Below are 16,228 nucleotides of genomic sequence, written 5' to 3' on the forward strand. Positions count from 1 at the left end.
TCAATAATGTGATTAAATATCTAATTTTAAATAAGTTAATTAAAATAAAAATAAAATTAAAAAAATTCACATATATCAAAGTAAAAATATCATAAAGGACTATGGTATGGATTAGAGTTAAATTGTATTTTACCTTTTTATTAGAAAAATAAGTAAATTAGTCTTTGCATATTAAATTAAAGAACAAATTGATATTTTCTATTAAAAATTTTATCAATTTATATTGTTAAAAACTAAAATGCATGGTGAAATAATTAGACAATGACACATGGTTTGTTATTGTACCTCATGCTAATGTTTAAGGACTAGTTTTCAAGAACAGAAATAAATAAAATTTTAACAAAATAATCAAAATTTTATTCTATTTAATATACATGAATTAATTTAATTTTTTAGTGGAAAAATAAAATACAATTTAATTTTTATTACTGGAGTCTCCATAATATTTTTAGTTAGGAGAAGTTTAACTTTCAGTTAAAATAAATTAAGATAAAAAGTGACTTTTGAACATTGAAAAAAGCTGCTGTCATGGGATAATCACAGAACAATGTCTGCCATGGGATAATCACTAAATCTTGTCAAGTATAAGGACAATAGACGCAGTTATTAGTACTTTTTGAAACTCAAAGTCGAAAGACATGGAAGTCCCTTTTTGAGGGGTTATTTTACAATATGCCAAAATTTTGTACTTAAACATTTATGTTGGTGGTCCATCAAAATTAAGCACCCAAATTTATCATATTTACTTCATTTTCATGCTCATTGTAAATCGCATAAGAAAACATAGTTATCTGTATGGTTGTCATAAAAAAGAAGAAGAAATATAACATGTGAAGCATATACATGAATTACTTTAGTTAACTCAGTCCTTTGTTTGTGTTTATTTGATAACAAGTTGAAAAGTCCCTTCAATTTGCTTTGTTTTAAGGATGGGACAATCCCGCTTTTAGGAGGACCACAATTGGGTTATCATTTTCACTGAGAAATAGACACATTGGTACAAAACTCAACTTGGAAATGGGCAGTTTTCCAATACCTGGAAAGGAGAAATGAACATAAGACAAATTATTGTTCTCTAAGTTATCACATTTTGTTTATACTTTGTTAACATTTGCACAGAGAGAGAGAGAGAGCGATTCCTCTCTAATATATATATATATTGGTTATGTATGAAATGCAAATTCAGGTAAATTAAAATAAAAAACGATTAATTTCTTAATTTTCATAAAATAAAAGGATGAAATTACGAATGTTTAATCTATATTAATGGGAATAATATGAAGTTTCATAACATTGTTCTCCTTTGTCACTGAAAATGAAAATTTGAATTGAATAGGGAGATTAGTGGGGCTATGGAATTGAAATGTCAAAATCAAAGTCACAGTCTTGGTAGCTCGAAGGTCATGATGTTATACAAATTTGACAATAATCTTTTGCTTTATTAGCAATTACATTTTCAGTTTCAAAATAAAATTGAATCAAGAAACATTAAAAAGTAGTGGCATGTGGGTTCATATGATATGCTGGGCAACTCATAGTTTAATTATTATTATTTGATTTAACTCTTCGATTCTGAGGGTAACATGGAATATTTTATGATTGGATGATAATCAATGATAACATGCAAATTAAAATTATGATTTACATTAATTAATTCATGATTTTACAACTAAAAAGAGCTTGCCATGATTCACATTCCCTTTGCCAGCCTTGGTTCCTACACAAACCCATCCCACTCTTTCTTCTGTATTTTCTTTTTAATTAAAATAAATTTGAAAAATCTCATGCTTTCGCCAATTCCGCTTTTTGCCCTAATTTCTCCACCAAACTTGAACCTTATACAATTCACTATCATATGCATGTAATTAGTGCTAGCTATGCTATGATGTCAATTTTCCTTTTTCTGCTTTTTTTTTTAATAATTACTAAAAATATCCTTCAAAATAGTTACTAAAATTATTAAAAGAGGCATGTGGAAAGTTTTAAGTTAATAATATATTTATAAACTATTAAGCCTCTTTGTCTAGGGATTAAATTTTCTTTTACAAAACATAATGAAATTAAAAATCAAAATATATTCAAATTTAAATAAAATTCAAACATATTCCCATAATAAACTTTGAATACAAAATATCAACATTCATGTTAACCTTCATTTCAGTCAAATAATCTGCTTTTATTATTTTACTAAAATGTTAAAACATTAATTTTATTTATATTTTTATCATAGTAAAGCGGATTAATTATATACACAATATTTATGTTAATATCTTCAATTTTTTTTGGTGAATTATAAAATAAGGGTAAAGTCTTAACAACAACGCAACTTTCTTTAACAATATTCTTTAATTTTACTTTTGTTTTAAATTTCAATTCAAATTATCGTGGTTTTTGTCCACACTTTTTTTTTTTGTGGTTTTATTTTGTCTATTCTATTTTTTTTCTTAAAAGCAATGATAGTTTTAATTTTAGTTTTAATTTTTAATTTCTAGTCATGTTCTAGTGTATATATGAGTTTTATCAAGGGTGTTGTTATATCTATCGGAGACCATTTTCAAATGGCTTTATCATGATATAGTACGATGATGGTGTTTGTAAAATTCAAATTTCAAATGATGAGGAGAATGATAGACTCTTAGACTTAGTCTTTTGTACATTACTAATGTGATAGGTCTATTAGGGCTCTTAAAGGCAATTTCGTGGGTAAGAGTTTAGCATGATGATTGTGAGGCAACAATGTAATTTTCAGCATTTTGATTATGATAATAAATTATTTTTAAATTATTCTAATGTTGCGGTTGTTACGGATTTGAGTTGGAATTATTATATGAATATAATATTTATGAATTAATTTATAATATTTTATTTATTGTTTTGTATTATATTCTGTCACAAATGCGTGTTACTGGCTTTAATTACCTTTGGGGAGGAATTCAGGAATTTAGTTGAAAATTGCCATCTTCAAAACATGCGCATCAAGAAAAGCATTTGTTGAGGAAGTCCTTAAGACATGGTGTTTGATGTGTTGGAGAAAACTTTCTTTTTCTTTCTCTTCTTAATAACTTGTTTGTTTAAGCATAAAGCTTTGGCTCACACCTACCTACTTTTCTCAAGAATATACATATAAATATATATTTACACATAAAATTAGAATTCATCACATCCATACTAATTGAATCTTAAATTAATTGATATTGACATTATTATCAATACAATAGAATATAAATTTGATCATATTGAAGCACATTTTTATCTCAAAAGTCAATTACATATTTTCATGTCTCATTTTTTCATTTGAAAAGTATAAAAAAAGGTAAATTATTGGAACTTGAAACATGTTTTGACCAATTATTTTAACCACCTATCATTGTTTTATTTTCTTTTGTAAAATTTGGATTAGATAATTTATTTTATATAAACTAGAATTTGGTATAACAATGATGTAAATGAAACGATTTTTTCCTTATAATCTTTTGAACATTCAACATATTGATATTGTTTTTCTAAAATGAAAAGTAGGTAATTTTTTAAAAATAATACTTGATTACTTTAATCTCAATTTTGTCTTTGTTTAAAATTTTACTTCAACTTTTTGTCAACACTAAATTTAATATTCACTTAAATAAAATAAATTATAATAATTAGATTATGACACATTTATAATATAGGTGAAAAATAAAATTTATTTAAGAAAATAATGAAGTTTTGGTTGAAGTGTAACTTAAATCCATGTACTTGAATATTATTTTGAATATTTATAAATTTTATATAAAAATAAGAAAATGTAAAACATCTATATTTATTAATATTTTTTGGTGATAAACAAATAACAAAGTTACATCAAATTAAATTGTTTGAAAGTATCACTAGCTTTATCTTCTTGTAGAACTTTCAAGACTTTATTAAGGGCGTCATCATAAACCTGCAAGCCTGTCTTCCATCCTAAAGTTAGCTTAGTCAAACAATCAACAACTTGATTAACTTCCCTAGGAATATACTTAATCTACCACTATCCTTCAGTTCTCATAATCTGTTAGACCCTCTTGCGTACTGTGGTTCCTAAATCTACCATCATACTACCTTGTAAGGCTTTGACCACCTCCAGATTATCGGTTTGAATCGTAACTCTTTTAGAACCTTTGCTAAGCAAAATAAGTATACCATAAAAAATACCCCATACTTCAACATCAAAAACTGTGCATTTTCCCAGGTGGTGATTATACCCCAAGATCCAATTCTCATTCTAGCCATACAATAGTTCACCAACAAAATCACTTCCAGATCCTCTATCTACTGCACCATTGGTGAATAAGTGTATCCACTTACCTGTCAATGGTGCTCAAGTAGCAAAAGTATGCTCATTTTGCTTGTATTCATTATGACTTAACTCATATTATTGTGCCCAATTATAGGAAACTTTAACAATCTCAAGAGCGTTCTAGGTAATTCCTCGGAAGATAAACAAATTTCTATTCTTCCAGATGTGCTAAGTGATTAGCCCAAAAAACAAGACCAAATTATTCCTCATCCAGGCAACCTCGTAGGACAACAAAGATTAGAAGTTAACCAATCCTGTAGAGTCCCAGAAAAAAAAACTTGTGTTGTTTATCAATTGCGACAATATGCATACACACTTCCTTCGTTTCCGAATAATCCCGTAGCACATGAATGGTATCCTCTGTTTCAAGTTCGCATAATGAGCAAGAGCTATTATGCTCAATTCCCCGCCTAGTACGCTTCACATTAGTAAGTAGCCTTTACTTAGATACTAAGCAAAGGAAAATTTTGACTATTTGCAGCCCTTGATATTTTCACATGCTCTCTCAGAATCATCTCTAGAATTCCAAGAATTTTCCTTTAAAGACCAAAAGGAACTTTGAACAAAAAAGGACCCTCACGTCGTACTTGTCCAAATAACCCTATCCGGTCCTGATGAAGGGTGAGGAGGTGAAATACTTACTATTTGCCTGACCACATCCTTTGACAGCTAGATGCAGAAAAGGTCAAGATTCCAAGTTCCATCCGGTGTAACTATTTCACTAAAAAAGCAATCCAAATCAAGATTAGCATATTATCAAAGGACCTATTGTTGGAATCCATGAATCCTTCTAGTGAGAAATGCTATTACCATTTTCTACTGACCAAACTAAATTCTCCCGAAATAAGGGCCATATATTAGAGAGAGCCCTCCAAAGATGTGAACATTTACTACGAGTAATACTATCCGATAATTTCTTTAATCGAGTTGATTTCAAGTTGATTTGTAACACTAATTTAACCAAAAATAAGATATTATAAAATAATAAAACCTACTTCAAAGACTTTTCTTTTCTACAAATATTTCTCAACCTAAGATACTTGTTTTTATTCTCACAAAATGCTAAAAAGGCAAACCTTTCTTTAACAGAAATGCTATATGCATGAAAATAATTTCATATAGTAAATAAATTAAATTTGATTAGTAAGGCTGAAAAATAAAGTTATGTATCCGTAGTGATGGGCAGTTCATTTTAATTCCGAAGATTATGAATCTCTTTTTATTATCAGATCATGTCATTTTCTAATTTTCATACTTTAATAAATCACATAATATATGAATGATTTGATTTTAAATCCTTAAAGATATTTTCCTTATATATTTTGTGCTACCGCTGGAACCACCAATAGTTACCACTGTGCTGCCGGCGGACTCTACAACTGTATTATACACAGAAGAATTATTTGAAAAAGGGGGTTAAGTGGGGTGATAACAAGGGGCCGAAAGGTATAATAAAAATTGCTAAAAGTCCTCTGTGATTATTTTTAATTTTATATTAAATAAATTAATTTTAAAAAAGAATTGGAGTGATTTAATCTTTATCAATTTTAAAAGTGATTATTTAAGGATAATTAATCACAGTATTAATGTTTTCCATCAAATTTACACAATTTTGATTGGTATAATAATAAATTTAGCTCTCAAAATTTACATATATTATCTATTTATATATTTTTAACCTAATTTTTTTATATATTCTTTTTATGTTTAGATTTTTTTAAAAATTATATAATTTTAAGATAGTTTTTTATATCAAGACCAAATTAATAGAATATGTAAACATTAAGGGCTTAATTTGTTATTATATCAATAATGCTTATGTACAATTGACTGAAAACATGGATTGTTGTAATTAATTATATTTAGTTTGTTCACTTTCAAAATTGACATAAATTAAATTACTCTCATTTTTCTAAGAAAACAATTGAGCATCAAAATTAGAAAGATTAGGAGGTGTTTTTACCAAAAAAATTGATATATATATATATATATATATATATATATAACAAATGAGAACTTCTTAATTATACTTGTGATGTTAAAATATGTATAGGTATGTATCTAATATTAATTATTTATTTAAAATAAAATAAAATAACTTAATAAGAGAGTATTTTTATCATTTTAAATTATAAAAATTCTAAAAACTTATACTTAATAAGATTCAAACTTATAATACTATAATTTTCAACATTTTAATTTTATTAAAGTTTGAACTTTTTATTAACATGTTGTAACCTAAAATATATTAAAATAATTAAACAACTGGCTATTTAATTTTACTTAATACGATAAATTCTAGAAAGGTGTCATATATTAATCTTTTATCATATCGAGGGTTCATTTTAATTTCAATCGTAAACATTACATTATATTTAAAGCATATATAGTTTCTTTTTTTTTGCCAGAAAAGCATACATAGTTTAATAATTAAATTTAAATTTGAAGTTTTTACTACTTCGATATTACCTACTTTTTTATAAATAAGATAAAATTTTAAATTTAGTTTTCAATGCCAATTAAAAATAATTATTTTTAAGAAATACAATTAAACTCGTTAACTACTTGAATAAAACAATTAATTACTCAAAAATTTGGATAAAAAATAGTTAGTTAAAAAAAGTTTTAACAAGAAATAATGGTACAAAATCCAATTAGTTTCAGAATAGTTATGAGAAGGCAATCATCATTGGCAATGCCATTAGTAGAAAGATACATCCTTCTTAAAAGGATGGGACCCCTCCTTATTTAAAACAAGCCATGGTGATTAAGCCAGGTGGAAGGTTGCACAGGTGGCACAAAGGTAGGTGGTGATCAACATGTGTGAACAGCTATATTCAATTGGAAGGCTGAATTGCGTAGGCAATGGCCGATGCCCGACCTTCTGCCTACGTAAAGACGCTAAACAAAGAACCAAAAGTAGCGTAAGCGCCAAACCCATCCTTGTCCGTCCATCCAGCGGCTCTACATCAACTTCAGCCACCACTTTTGATCTCCGCCGTCCAAACTCCCCCACATTACTTCGCTGCATTTGTTTATGAGCCTTGTCCCTTAGTTCAGGCGTTTGCTTTGTTGGTTGAATTCTAAGTTGCAAATTCATTTTAATTACCCCCTCCCTCTTTCTCTCTCTCTCTCTCCCTCTCTCTTTCTTTCTCTTTCTTTGGCTTTTGATCTTAAATTTTTCTCTTCTATTATCGTCAAAGCAAAAATTAATCCAGCTTCATACATTTCCTTGGCAAAATCCCACTGCTTTGCTTCGATTATCAATGGTAATGGCATTGCCATCAATGCCCCAATATTAACTGTTTCTTTCTTGTTCATTCTTCTTCGTTGGTTTGGTTTTCTTTGTCTCATTATCCTTTTTCTTTGGTTTTGTGGAGATAGGGGACAATGGCGGTGCCGCCATGGCTAGAGTCATTGCTAAGTACAGCCTTTTTCACAGTTTGCACAACACATGGAGATGCAGCTAGGGGTGAATGTAACATGTATTGTTTAGACTGTAAAGGGGATGCGTTTTGCTTTTATTGCCGCTCTTCTAAACACAAAGATCATCAAGTTATTCAGGTAATCTCTATGTATGGGAATTAACAAATTTTACTTTCTGATAAATGTACATAAGTTAAAACCTTACTGTTTTTTGGTTTTTCTTTTGGGTTTTGATGTTCAGATAAGGAGATCTTCATATCATGATGTAGTGAGGGTCACAGAGATTCAAAAGGTATTGGATATAAGTGGGGTTCAAACATATGTGATAAACAGTGCCAGGGTTCTATTTCTGAATGAGAGGCCTCAACCAAAATCTGGAAAAGGTGTAGCTCATATCTGCGAAATCTGTGGAAGAAGCCTCTTGGACCCATTTCGCTTTTGTTCCTTGGGATGTAAGGTAAATAGCATTTTCTCTATCTAATTCATATCTCTTCATCCTTTCTTCCCATTAATTATCATCATCACCATTACCATTCACCACCCATCAGATGTATATATGGTTACATTATCATCAACCTTCATATATAACATATGGTATAACATGATGATTTTCTTCATTCGTTTCCCATATATAAAAGCATCATGATCCCAACTACCACTGCATTGATCATCAATCATGATTATATGATATTCCGTAAGATATATTAACTGGCCAATGCTCCACATTGTTTGATATTTCAAACAATTGTATAAATTGTGGTTGGATTAAGTAATGGTTTTAAGCAGTTAAAACAGTGAATTATAATTTTAATCCCATTTTTAATATGAAATTAGCTTGTAGGAATAAAGAGAAATGGGAATGCAAGTTTTAGCTTAGAGGCTAAGAATGAGGTGGTGGTAATGGATAGAACTAGAAGAGAAGGCATATCAAAGGAAGAAGAAGAATTGCGTGAAGGCTCACAACAAGACATTTACCCGCCCACGCCTCCCCCACCTCCTTCAAGTGCAAGGAGAAGGAAAGGAATCCCTCACCGTGCACCTTTTGGCTCCTAAAAATTCCACTAAAAAAAACCAAGTACCCATTTCTTTATTTATTACCAAAAAAGAAAAAAGATTACAATTGTTTGGGGGTCTTTGAATTTGTCCAATTGTCCTAACTCCTTTATGCAGGGTATCATAATTTGGTTAGGGGGAGTCCTAAAAAACAAAAAAAAAAAAGGTGGGGTGGGGGGAGGGGGAAGTAAAGTAAGTTTTGGCTTTTGGAATTGGGTCCCTTTTAACAACAAATTCCTCTCTCTGTGTATGTTGTGAAGAAAGGTCAATAATGCAAGAATTGAGAAATGTTAATTATTGCATAGTTGTAAGGTGTACATTGTAATCAAGAAATTATAAAAAAGAAAAGCAAAGTCATTGGGTGGAGTTTGTTTTATAGTTTTCATGGGTCCATCAATCACATGGGCGGTTTACATAAAGAAACAAAGCTCCCTTCTATTTGTTTAATTCATAGGACTAATTAAATAAACCCATTTTTCTTTTTGTGATGAATTGTTACCAAGATTTGTAGATCTATCATTTTAAGTTCAATTTGGTTGTGGATATCTTCTTTATTGCTTTTCCTTCTTTTCACTTCAAGTACGTTTTGTTAAATATAGAAACAACTTTTGGCAAAATTAATGTTTTTTGGGGGGTAAAAGTAGTAGATTATTCAATCACGAAATACTCAAGTCACAATTAACATTACAAGCAGAACCTACTGGGTCAGCAGCTATGATTTCTTCAGGTGGATTATTAAAACGTACAAGACCTGGATTGTATTCAACTCCCTTTTTTAGCCATACAATCTGCTGCTGCCTTACCTTGTCTACATACATGTATGCATTTAGCAGTCCAATTCTTGTTTTTTTATCAAGGCTAAGTCACCGCTCTCTACATGCTACTCTTACATCCATTTAATTATCCCTTTAATCCAATTTTTTTTTAAAGTAAGAAATCTTTTATATGGTTCAAACAGTTAGATTTTATTATTTTTGAACAACCATTTATAAGAAATTAAAAGATAATATTTTCATTTGAGAAAGGTCAAGATCCTAATTTTTTCTTCTTCTAAATTCGCTCATACTCTTTATCCTCGCTTTCTATTATTAAAAACTTGATTCCTAAACCCTAAACTAAAAGTAATCTATCATGTGTTGCTTGCATCTCAATATGGACAATTGAGTCGATACCAATGTTACGACATATAATCTAATTGTGGATGTAATACTTTTCTACTTTTATATTTTTTAATAAATATGATAAAATTATTATTAATATAATATTTAAAAAATTATATTTATTTTATCAATAATACTAATTAAAACAACATATTATTAATACTTTTTAAAAATATATTATTAAGCCATTTATAACATTAAAACAAATAAAAAATATCATCATCGAAAAAAAGTTTATTTGAAATAGATAATTCAACGTGTTTACACATTAAATATTTTTATGAACCATTATCAATATTTTTATTATTATGGATGTTAGAAATATATTACATATAGTCTAACCATGAATGTAATCTTCTACTTCCATATTTCTTTTTCAATAAATAAGAAAAAAGTATTATTAATTTAATTTTAAACTAAAAAATAATTATATTTTTTAGTAATAACATTAATTAAAATAACATATTAAAATTACCTTAAATACAATTCTACACAAACAAAATTATTACTCAACACTTACATCACACATATTATTAATTTTAAAATTTAAATTAATATTATTATTTATATCGATTTTCAAATGATCCAAACAATAAAGATTAACAAATAGAAAATATGAATTTACAATTTGTTTATGTTTTCTTTTGTAAACTACACAAAATTTATAAGAAAGATCGATAATGCCTCACAACGAATCTTTAAATCATTTGAAGTTGATGTCATATTAATTACTTCTTTACCTAAACTTATCTTTTTATGTTTATCTTATTATAACGAAATCTTTCATTAAAACTTTAATATAAATAAAAGTTTGGGCCATCTTTTAATCCCTATTTAGATTTTTTGTTCACTAAATTACTCCATTTCTTCTCCTATTAATCAATTTAAATTTGTTGATCCCTTGTTCTCGCATGAAGAGAAGGATAAGATGTACGAGAAGGATTCTATCTTGGAAATGGGCTTTAACTTGCAATCTTTGACAGACCATTATCAAAATATTATTGTTATCTTTGAAAATAGTAGCTCCACCAAATAATTTCTTTCTCTACCCTTCATAAGTGAAAGGGCGAGGATCCAAATAATATCCATGCTTTCGTTAACTTGTGCTTCCATCTAACTAGGGTTGTTGACAATTTATATATACATGTTTGTATAATGGAGAGTCTAAATATATGGTCTTTTTTTTTTTTGTTTTACGAATATAAATAATATTAAGGGTCAATTTATCATTGAGATTGAAAATACTTTTAAAATATGTTGTGAAAAAGAAAAGTGATTTTCAAAAGTTTTAGGTGTTTAGTATTGTTATAAAAAATACTTTTGAAAAAATTAAATATTTATTTTAGATATGATGTTGTAAAGTAGAAAATCTGTATTTAAATTATATCTAAATTCGTTAATATTATGATATATGGATAGGGCTTTTAGGACATAATCATAAATAAGGCCTGATGGAAAATTATAGACCAAAATGGTTGTTAAGTAGCGTTTAGCAAATTGAGGTTGGTATGGAGTGAGGAGTAAGAGTTTTGAACTCAACTCAGCTTAGCCCAGGACTCTGCAACTAAACAATGCAAAAACTACATCTACATGAATATTCTTGTTTACTCTCTACAAGCGGAATTCACCTCTTAATTAAATCTTATAAACTATTTATTTATTTATTTATTTATTTCGCGTCACTGACCAAGTCTATGTCGTAACTTCAACGCATGTACATGTTATTCAAATAGCATATTGAAGTTTCAACCATGTTATTTCCTCATCAAAAGCGGGAGAAAGCATTATTGACAAACAAATAATCGACTTTCTTCTAATTTTTATTATTATCTTTAGATTCAGAATCAGAAAACAAATAATTGAATTTCTAATGGAAGACTTTTATCTGTCGTAGCATCAACCAAGTAAACTCATAGAACAAGGAATCTCATTTCTGAGCCACTCATTCTTATCTATCTCCAAACAACTCATACCCCACGGATTCTGAGCCTCAAACTCTTTTGTATTTGGTTTTGAGTGTTGTTGGGATTCATGGCTTCCAAATGCATCAGCTTCCATCTCCATCCCCATCCCCACCTTTCTCTTTACTCTGCACTCCCCCAGAATCCAAAACTATCACGCCATGCCCCCACTTTGTTCTCAGCTGTCAAAACTGCCGCAATCAAAACCTCCCACTATCATATTTATCAATCGTTTCCCAAAAGATGTGCTACTTTAACTCCAATGGCATCTTCAGGTCAATCCAGTGTTGGAGAAAAGTTTGATGAATTTGAACCTGACCAAACTTTCACCAATGATGATCTCAAGCCGACAACCCCAAGTCAAAGGAACTTCCACTGGTGGGAAATGGCCAGTCTTTGGATTGGTCTTGTTGTTGGTATCCCATCCTATTACATGGCTGGTAGTCTTGTTGATCTCGGGATGGCTTGGTGGCAAGGGATTGCCACTGTTGTTGTTGCCAACATGATTTTGTTAGTGCCATTGGTTCTCACGGGTCACCCTGGCACCAAATACGGAATCTCTTTCCCTGTCTTGGCGAGATCATGTTTTGGTATTCGTGGTGCCCATGTTCCTACTTTGCTTAGAGCCTTGGTTGGTTGTGGGTGGTACGGTATAGAGAGTTGGATTGGAGGTGAGGCAATTTTCCTTCTTCTCCCTAATTCCATTAAACGATCTTCCTTTTCTCAACTCTTACCATGGCTTGGCACTTCCCCTCTTGAATTTGCTTGTTTTATTGCCTTTTGGTCGGTCCAGTTGGCCGTAGTTTGGAAGGGAATGGAAGGAATTAGAGACCTTGAAAAATACTCGGCTCCAATTCTGATCATACTAACATCCATTCTTCTCATTTGGGCTTATGTCAAGGCTAATGGTTTAGGCCACATGTTATCCTTATCCTCTAGGCTATCTTCCCCTGAGTTTTGGTCTCTATTTTTCCCTGCACTCACCGCAAATATAAGCTTCTGGGCTACTATAGCACTCAACATTCCTGATTTTACTCGGTTTGCCAAGACTCAGAGGGATCAAATTATTGGTCAGGCTGGCCTTCCAATCTTCATGGGGGCATTTACATTTGTTGGCCTAGCTGTGACATCATCTACTACAGTAATTTTCGGCCAAGTGATCTCTAATCCAATTCAACTTCTTGGCCGAATTGGAGGGTTCACAACAACCATCTTAGCCATTCTAGGAATAAGCCTAGCCACCATCACAACCAACATAGCAGCCAACGTGGTTGCCCCAGCAAACGCATTGGTTAATCTAAGCCCTTCTCTATTCACATTCAGAAGAGGGGCTCTGCTCACTGCTTTGCTTGGCATTGCTTTTCAGCCATGGAGACTGCTAAAATCTAGTGAGAGCTTTGTATATACATGGCTAGTGGGATACTCTGCTTTGTTGGGTCCAATAGGTGGCATAGTCTTAGCAGATTATTATCTTATTCATCAAACGGATTTAAGCATCAAGGACTTGTATTCTTCAAGTCCCGGTGGGGCTTATTACTATTGTGGAGGCTTCAATTTGGCAGCAATGGCAGCTCTAGTAATTGGGATTTTGCCTGTAATCCCAGGATTCTTGCAAAAGGTGGGGATTCTATCTTCGGTTTCAGATGTTTTTGTTGTCATATACAACAATGCTTGGTTTTTCAGCTTCTTCTCTGCAGGTCTGTTATATTGGATTTTGACAAGTTTGAGAGGAAAACAAAATAAATCTTTACCCTCAGATCCCCTTTTGCCAACAAAATCCTAAGGCAAGGCTTGTCTTTAACTTTATTCCTTTGTATATTTTCACTTTGCAAACGGTATTGAGAGTGTACATAATTTATGGTGAATCAGCACATTCAACCATTACACTCTAAAGACTGGAAATAGACCATTATCTATGCAGTTGTAAAAAGAATACTGAAGCTGTCACCTTTAGTGTCAAGCTACTTCATTGAATAAAAAATTGCAGTGGTATCATCACTAAGTGGCCAAGTCATGAGTTGCTTGCAACTTTTAGTAGAAAAGAGGTTGCATTGTTGGGTAAGAGAAAGGATGCAGTGAGAACACTGTTGAATGTCACCTTTTAAGAATTGATGCATGAACCAGCCCCACCAAAAGATTACCTGAGAAATGTTCCAATTCTGGGATAAAGCTCTCATTTACTTGAGCTCTTTTAAGAAGTTAGTTTCGCACATACAAAGTTTTCAATAATGTTATTGGTAACCATAGTACAGCAACGATTGAGAGTGAATTGCAAGAGAATGAAGAGGTGAGACTCCCTACAATAAGCAACCTACGGTTTTGGTTATATGAATCCAATATTCTGATGGTAGGCCATCTGTTATATTATATCAGAGCACTGCAAATAGCAGATGTTTGAAATTTAGCAGTCCTTAAGCGTAAAGCAGTTATACCCAAAATTTACTTCTATCTTCCAACTCCAACCGGCAGAGCAGGAGCAGATCATTTATCGTATAGGGAATTGGAAGGGAGCTCACATCATTTTATCATATAGGCACAATCCTTATTTGTTGAAAGAATGTCTAAAAGGCTTACTATTTTAATACTTGGAAACGCTTGATTGTTACCAAAAGAAAGAAGCTGGCAGTCTGTCATCCAGCAGCACGCCAGAGTTAGAGCATCAGACACACCCCAGATCAGTGGTTCCTGGACAGAGCACACCCCAATGCTTCTGGTGTACCCCTGCACCCAAGGTCCCCGATAATCTCGGTCGTATAACACCACCTGCAACAGCAGCACCATCCGAAATAAGCTGGTGCCACCTCTCAGGAGGCTTCTCCCAACCAGCCTCCATCCAAGTCCCGAGTCACCTCTTCTTTCAGTCTGCAACCTTTTACCAATTATCCCCTCTAACTCCTGAAAATTATCCTCGAAAATCAAGCCGTTTCCAACAGACTGCTCCAAAGTCCAAACACAAGGTCCCAAATCCCAATCAGTACCTTCTTTGGCAAAATATTATCGATTCTCGAGTAAAGTTGATTATGGGTGGAGTCGGGCTCGATTTAGACTTAGACTTAAATATAATATTAATTAATTTTATGATTTGTTCAAATCTAGTTCAGTACGAAATATAGATTTAAAATTTTGTTCAAGCCTATCTATATTTATAAAAGATTAACTTCAATCTCATTTTAAGTTCATTCATATTATTTTAAAATTTTTATATTATTTTAATTTAATATTTAATAATTTTATTTTTTATAATTTATTAAATATAATTATGTTAATATTATTTTAATGATTATGTTAGAATAATATTATATATAAGTTTATTTTTAATATTTTATAAATTAAATAATATATAAACTATTATAAACTTAAAATAAGCCAGACTAGATTCGAGCCTTAAATCTTTAAATCCGGTATGACTTATATTTTAAATAAATCTAAATTTTTGCCCCAAATTATTTTCAAACTTAATATTTTTATCTATATATTTTTAAATTTAAAGTAAACTTTTGAGCGTGATCGGGTTTCCTATCCATAAACATAAACAGAAACAGATGTATTCTTGAGATTAGAAAAATGAAAGAAACTGGCAGAGCAAGAGCGTGACCTGCGCCAAAACTTCATTTTCTGTTGGTTCGTGTTTAAGATAATTGATCAATAATGTCCATTGCATTTTGAAGTTTGGATCAAGAATTTCAGACCCAAAAAATTTGGACCCAAGATTTCCATTCAAGTGAAAATTTAAGAGTTGGATTAGGCTTATAATCTGGATTTGCTTGTAAAGGCACCACCATCCTTAATATTAAATTTAAAATTTTCCATTTAACTTCAAATTTTACAATTTAATTTTTTAATAAAAATGATAATTTTAATAAGTATTTTAATTATTTTTATTAAGGGTAAGAGTAGAGGATATCCATTTTTGTCTTTTTATTTTTAATTTTTGAAGACTATTTTTATAAAATAAAAAATTTTATGTTAGTTTCTTATGTTTCTTATAAATCAATTTATTATTAAATACTGAAATAAAATATTTCAAAGTCGTTTTTTTTTTTTGTTTGTTTTTTTCTTAAAATAATTTAAAATCAATGTTCAACATAAATTTTAATATAAGAACAGAGTTTAGTCAGAAAATGATATAAAAATCATGTGATTGCAAGTCTTCAGAGGCCTAGTCGTGCCTAAACATAATATTAATATACTTTATACTTGCTTAAGCTCTAACCCGACTTGAAATATGAGTTTAAAATTTTACTCAAGCTCTATCATATTTGTAAAAGATTAATCCAAGCCCATTTTAGGCCGTCTATGTTATTTTTAAA

The 16,228-nt window shown here is 30.5% G+C and overlaps 2 protein-coding genes across 3 annotated transcripts; both read left to right on the forward strand.

Annotated features, from left to right (window-relative positions):
• The first annotated feature begins 7,186 nt into the window (after positions 1-7,186).
• On the forward strand, positions 7,187-9,289 carry LOC108454298 (protein RGF1 INDUCIBLE TRANSCRIPTION FACTOR 1). Of its 2 annotated transcripts, none has more exons than XM_017752714.2 (4): positions 7,187-7,587; positions 7,699-7,882; positions 7,986-8,201; positions 8,579-9,289. In XM_017752714.2, exons 2-4 carry the CDS (start codon positions 7,709-7,711, stop codon positions 8,795-8,797), a joined length of 609 nt encoding a protein of 202 aa, XP_017608203.1. In that variant the 5' UTR covers positions 7,187-7,587; positions 7,699-7,708; the 3' UTR covers positions 8,798-9,289. The 2 variants fall into 2 exon arrangements, with proteins under 2 accessions (XP_017608203.1, XP_017608202.1); XM_017752713.2 differs by having other exon boundaries at positions 7,190-7,587; positions 7,703-7,882.
• A 2,489-nt stretch (positions 9,290-11,778) lies between these two features.
• LOC108454297 (purine-uracil permease NCS1-like) lies at positions 11,779-13,913 on the forward strand. The gene has a single exon (XM_017752712.2). The coding sequence runs from the start codon at positions 11,989-11,991 to the stop codon at positions 13,699-13,701; it is 1,713 nt and encodes a 570-aa protein (XP_017608201.1). The 5' UTR covers positions 11,779-11,988; the 3' UTR covers positions 13,702-13,913.
• Positions 13,914-16,228: the final 2,315 nt, after the last annotated feature.

This window comes from Gossypium arboreum, chromosome 9, assembly GCF_025698485.1.
Source record: "Gossypium arboreum isolate Shixiya-1 chromosome 9, ASM2569848v2, whole genome shotgun sequence".
NCBI lineage: Eukaryota > Viridiplantae > Streptophyta > Magnoliopsida > Malvales > Malvaceae > Gossypium > Gossypium arboreum.

Excerpts from the sequence above, each read along its gene's own strand:
- LOC108454297 (XM_017752712.2), top strand. The coding sequence starts at position 11,989 with ATGGCTTCCAAATGCATCAGCTTCCATCTCCATCCCCATCCCCACCTT.
- LOC108454298 (XM_017752713.2), top strand. Across the intron at positions 7,883-7,985 it reads AAGATCATCAAGTTATTCAG|ATAAGGAGATCTTCATATCA; the intron begins GTAATCTCTATG and ends TTTGATGTTCAG. Across the intron at positions 8,202-8,578 it reads TTTGTTCCTTGGGATGTAAG|CTTGTAGGAATAAAGAGAAA; the intron begins GTAAATAGCATT and ends ATATGAAATTAG.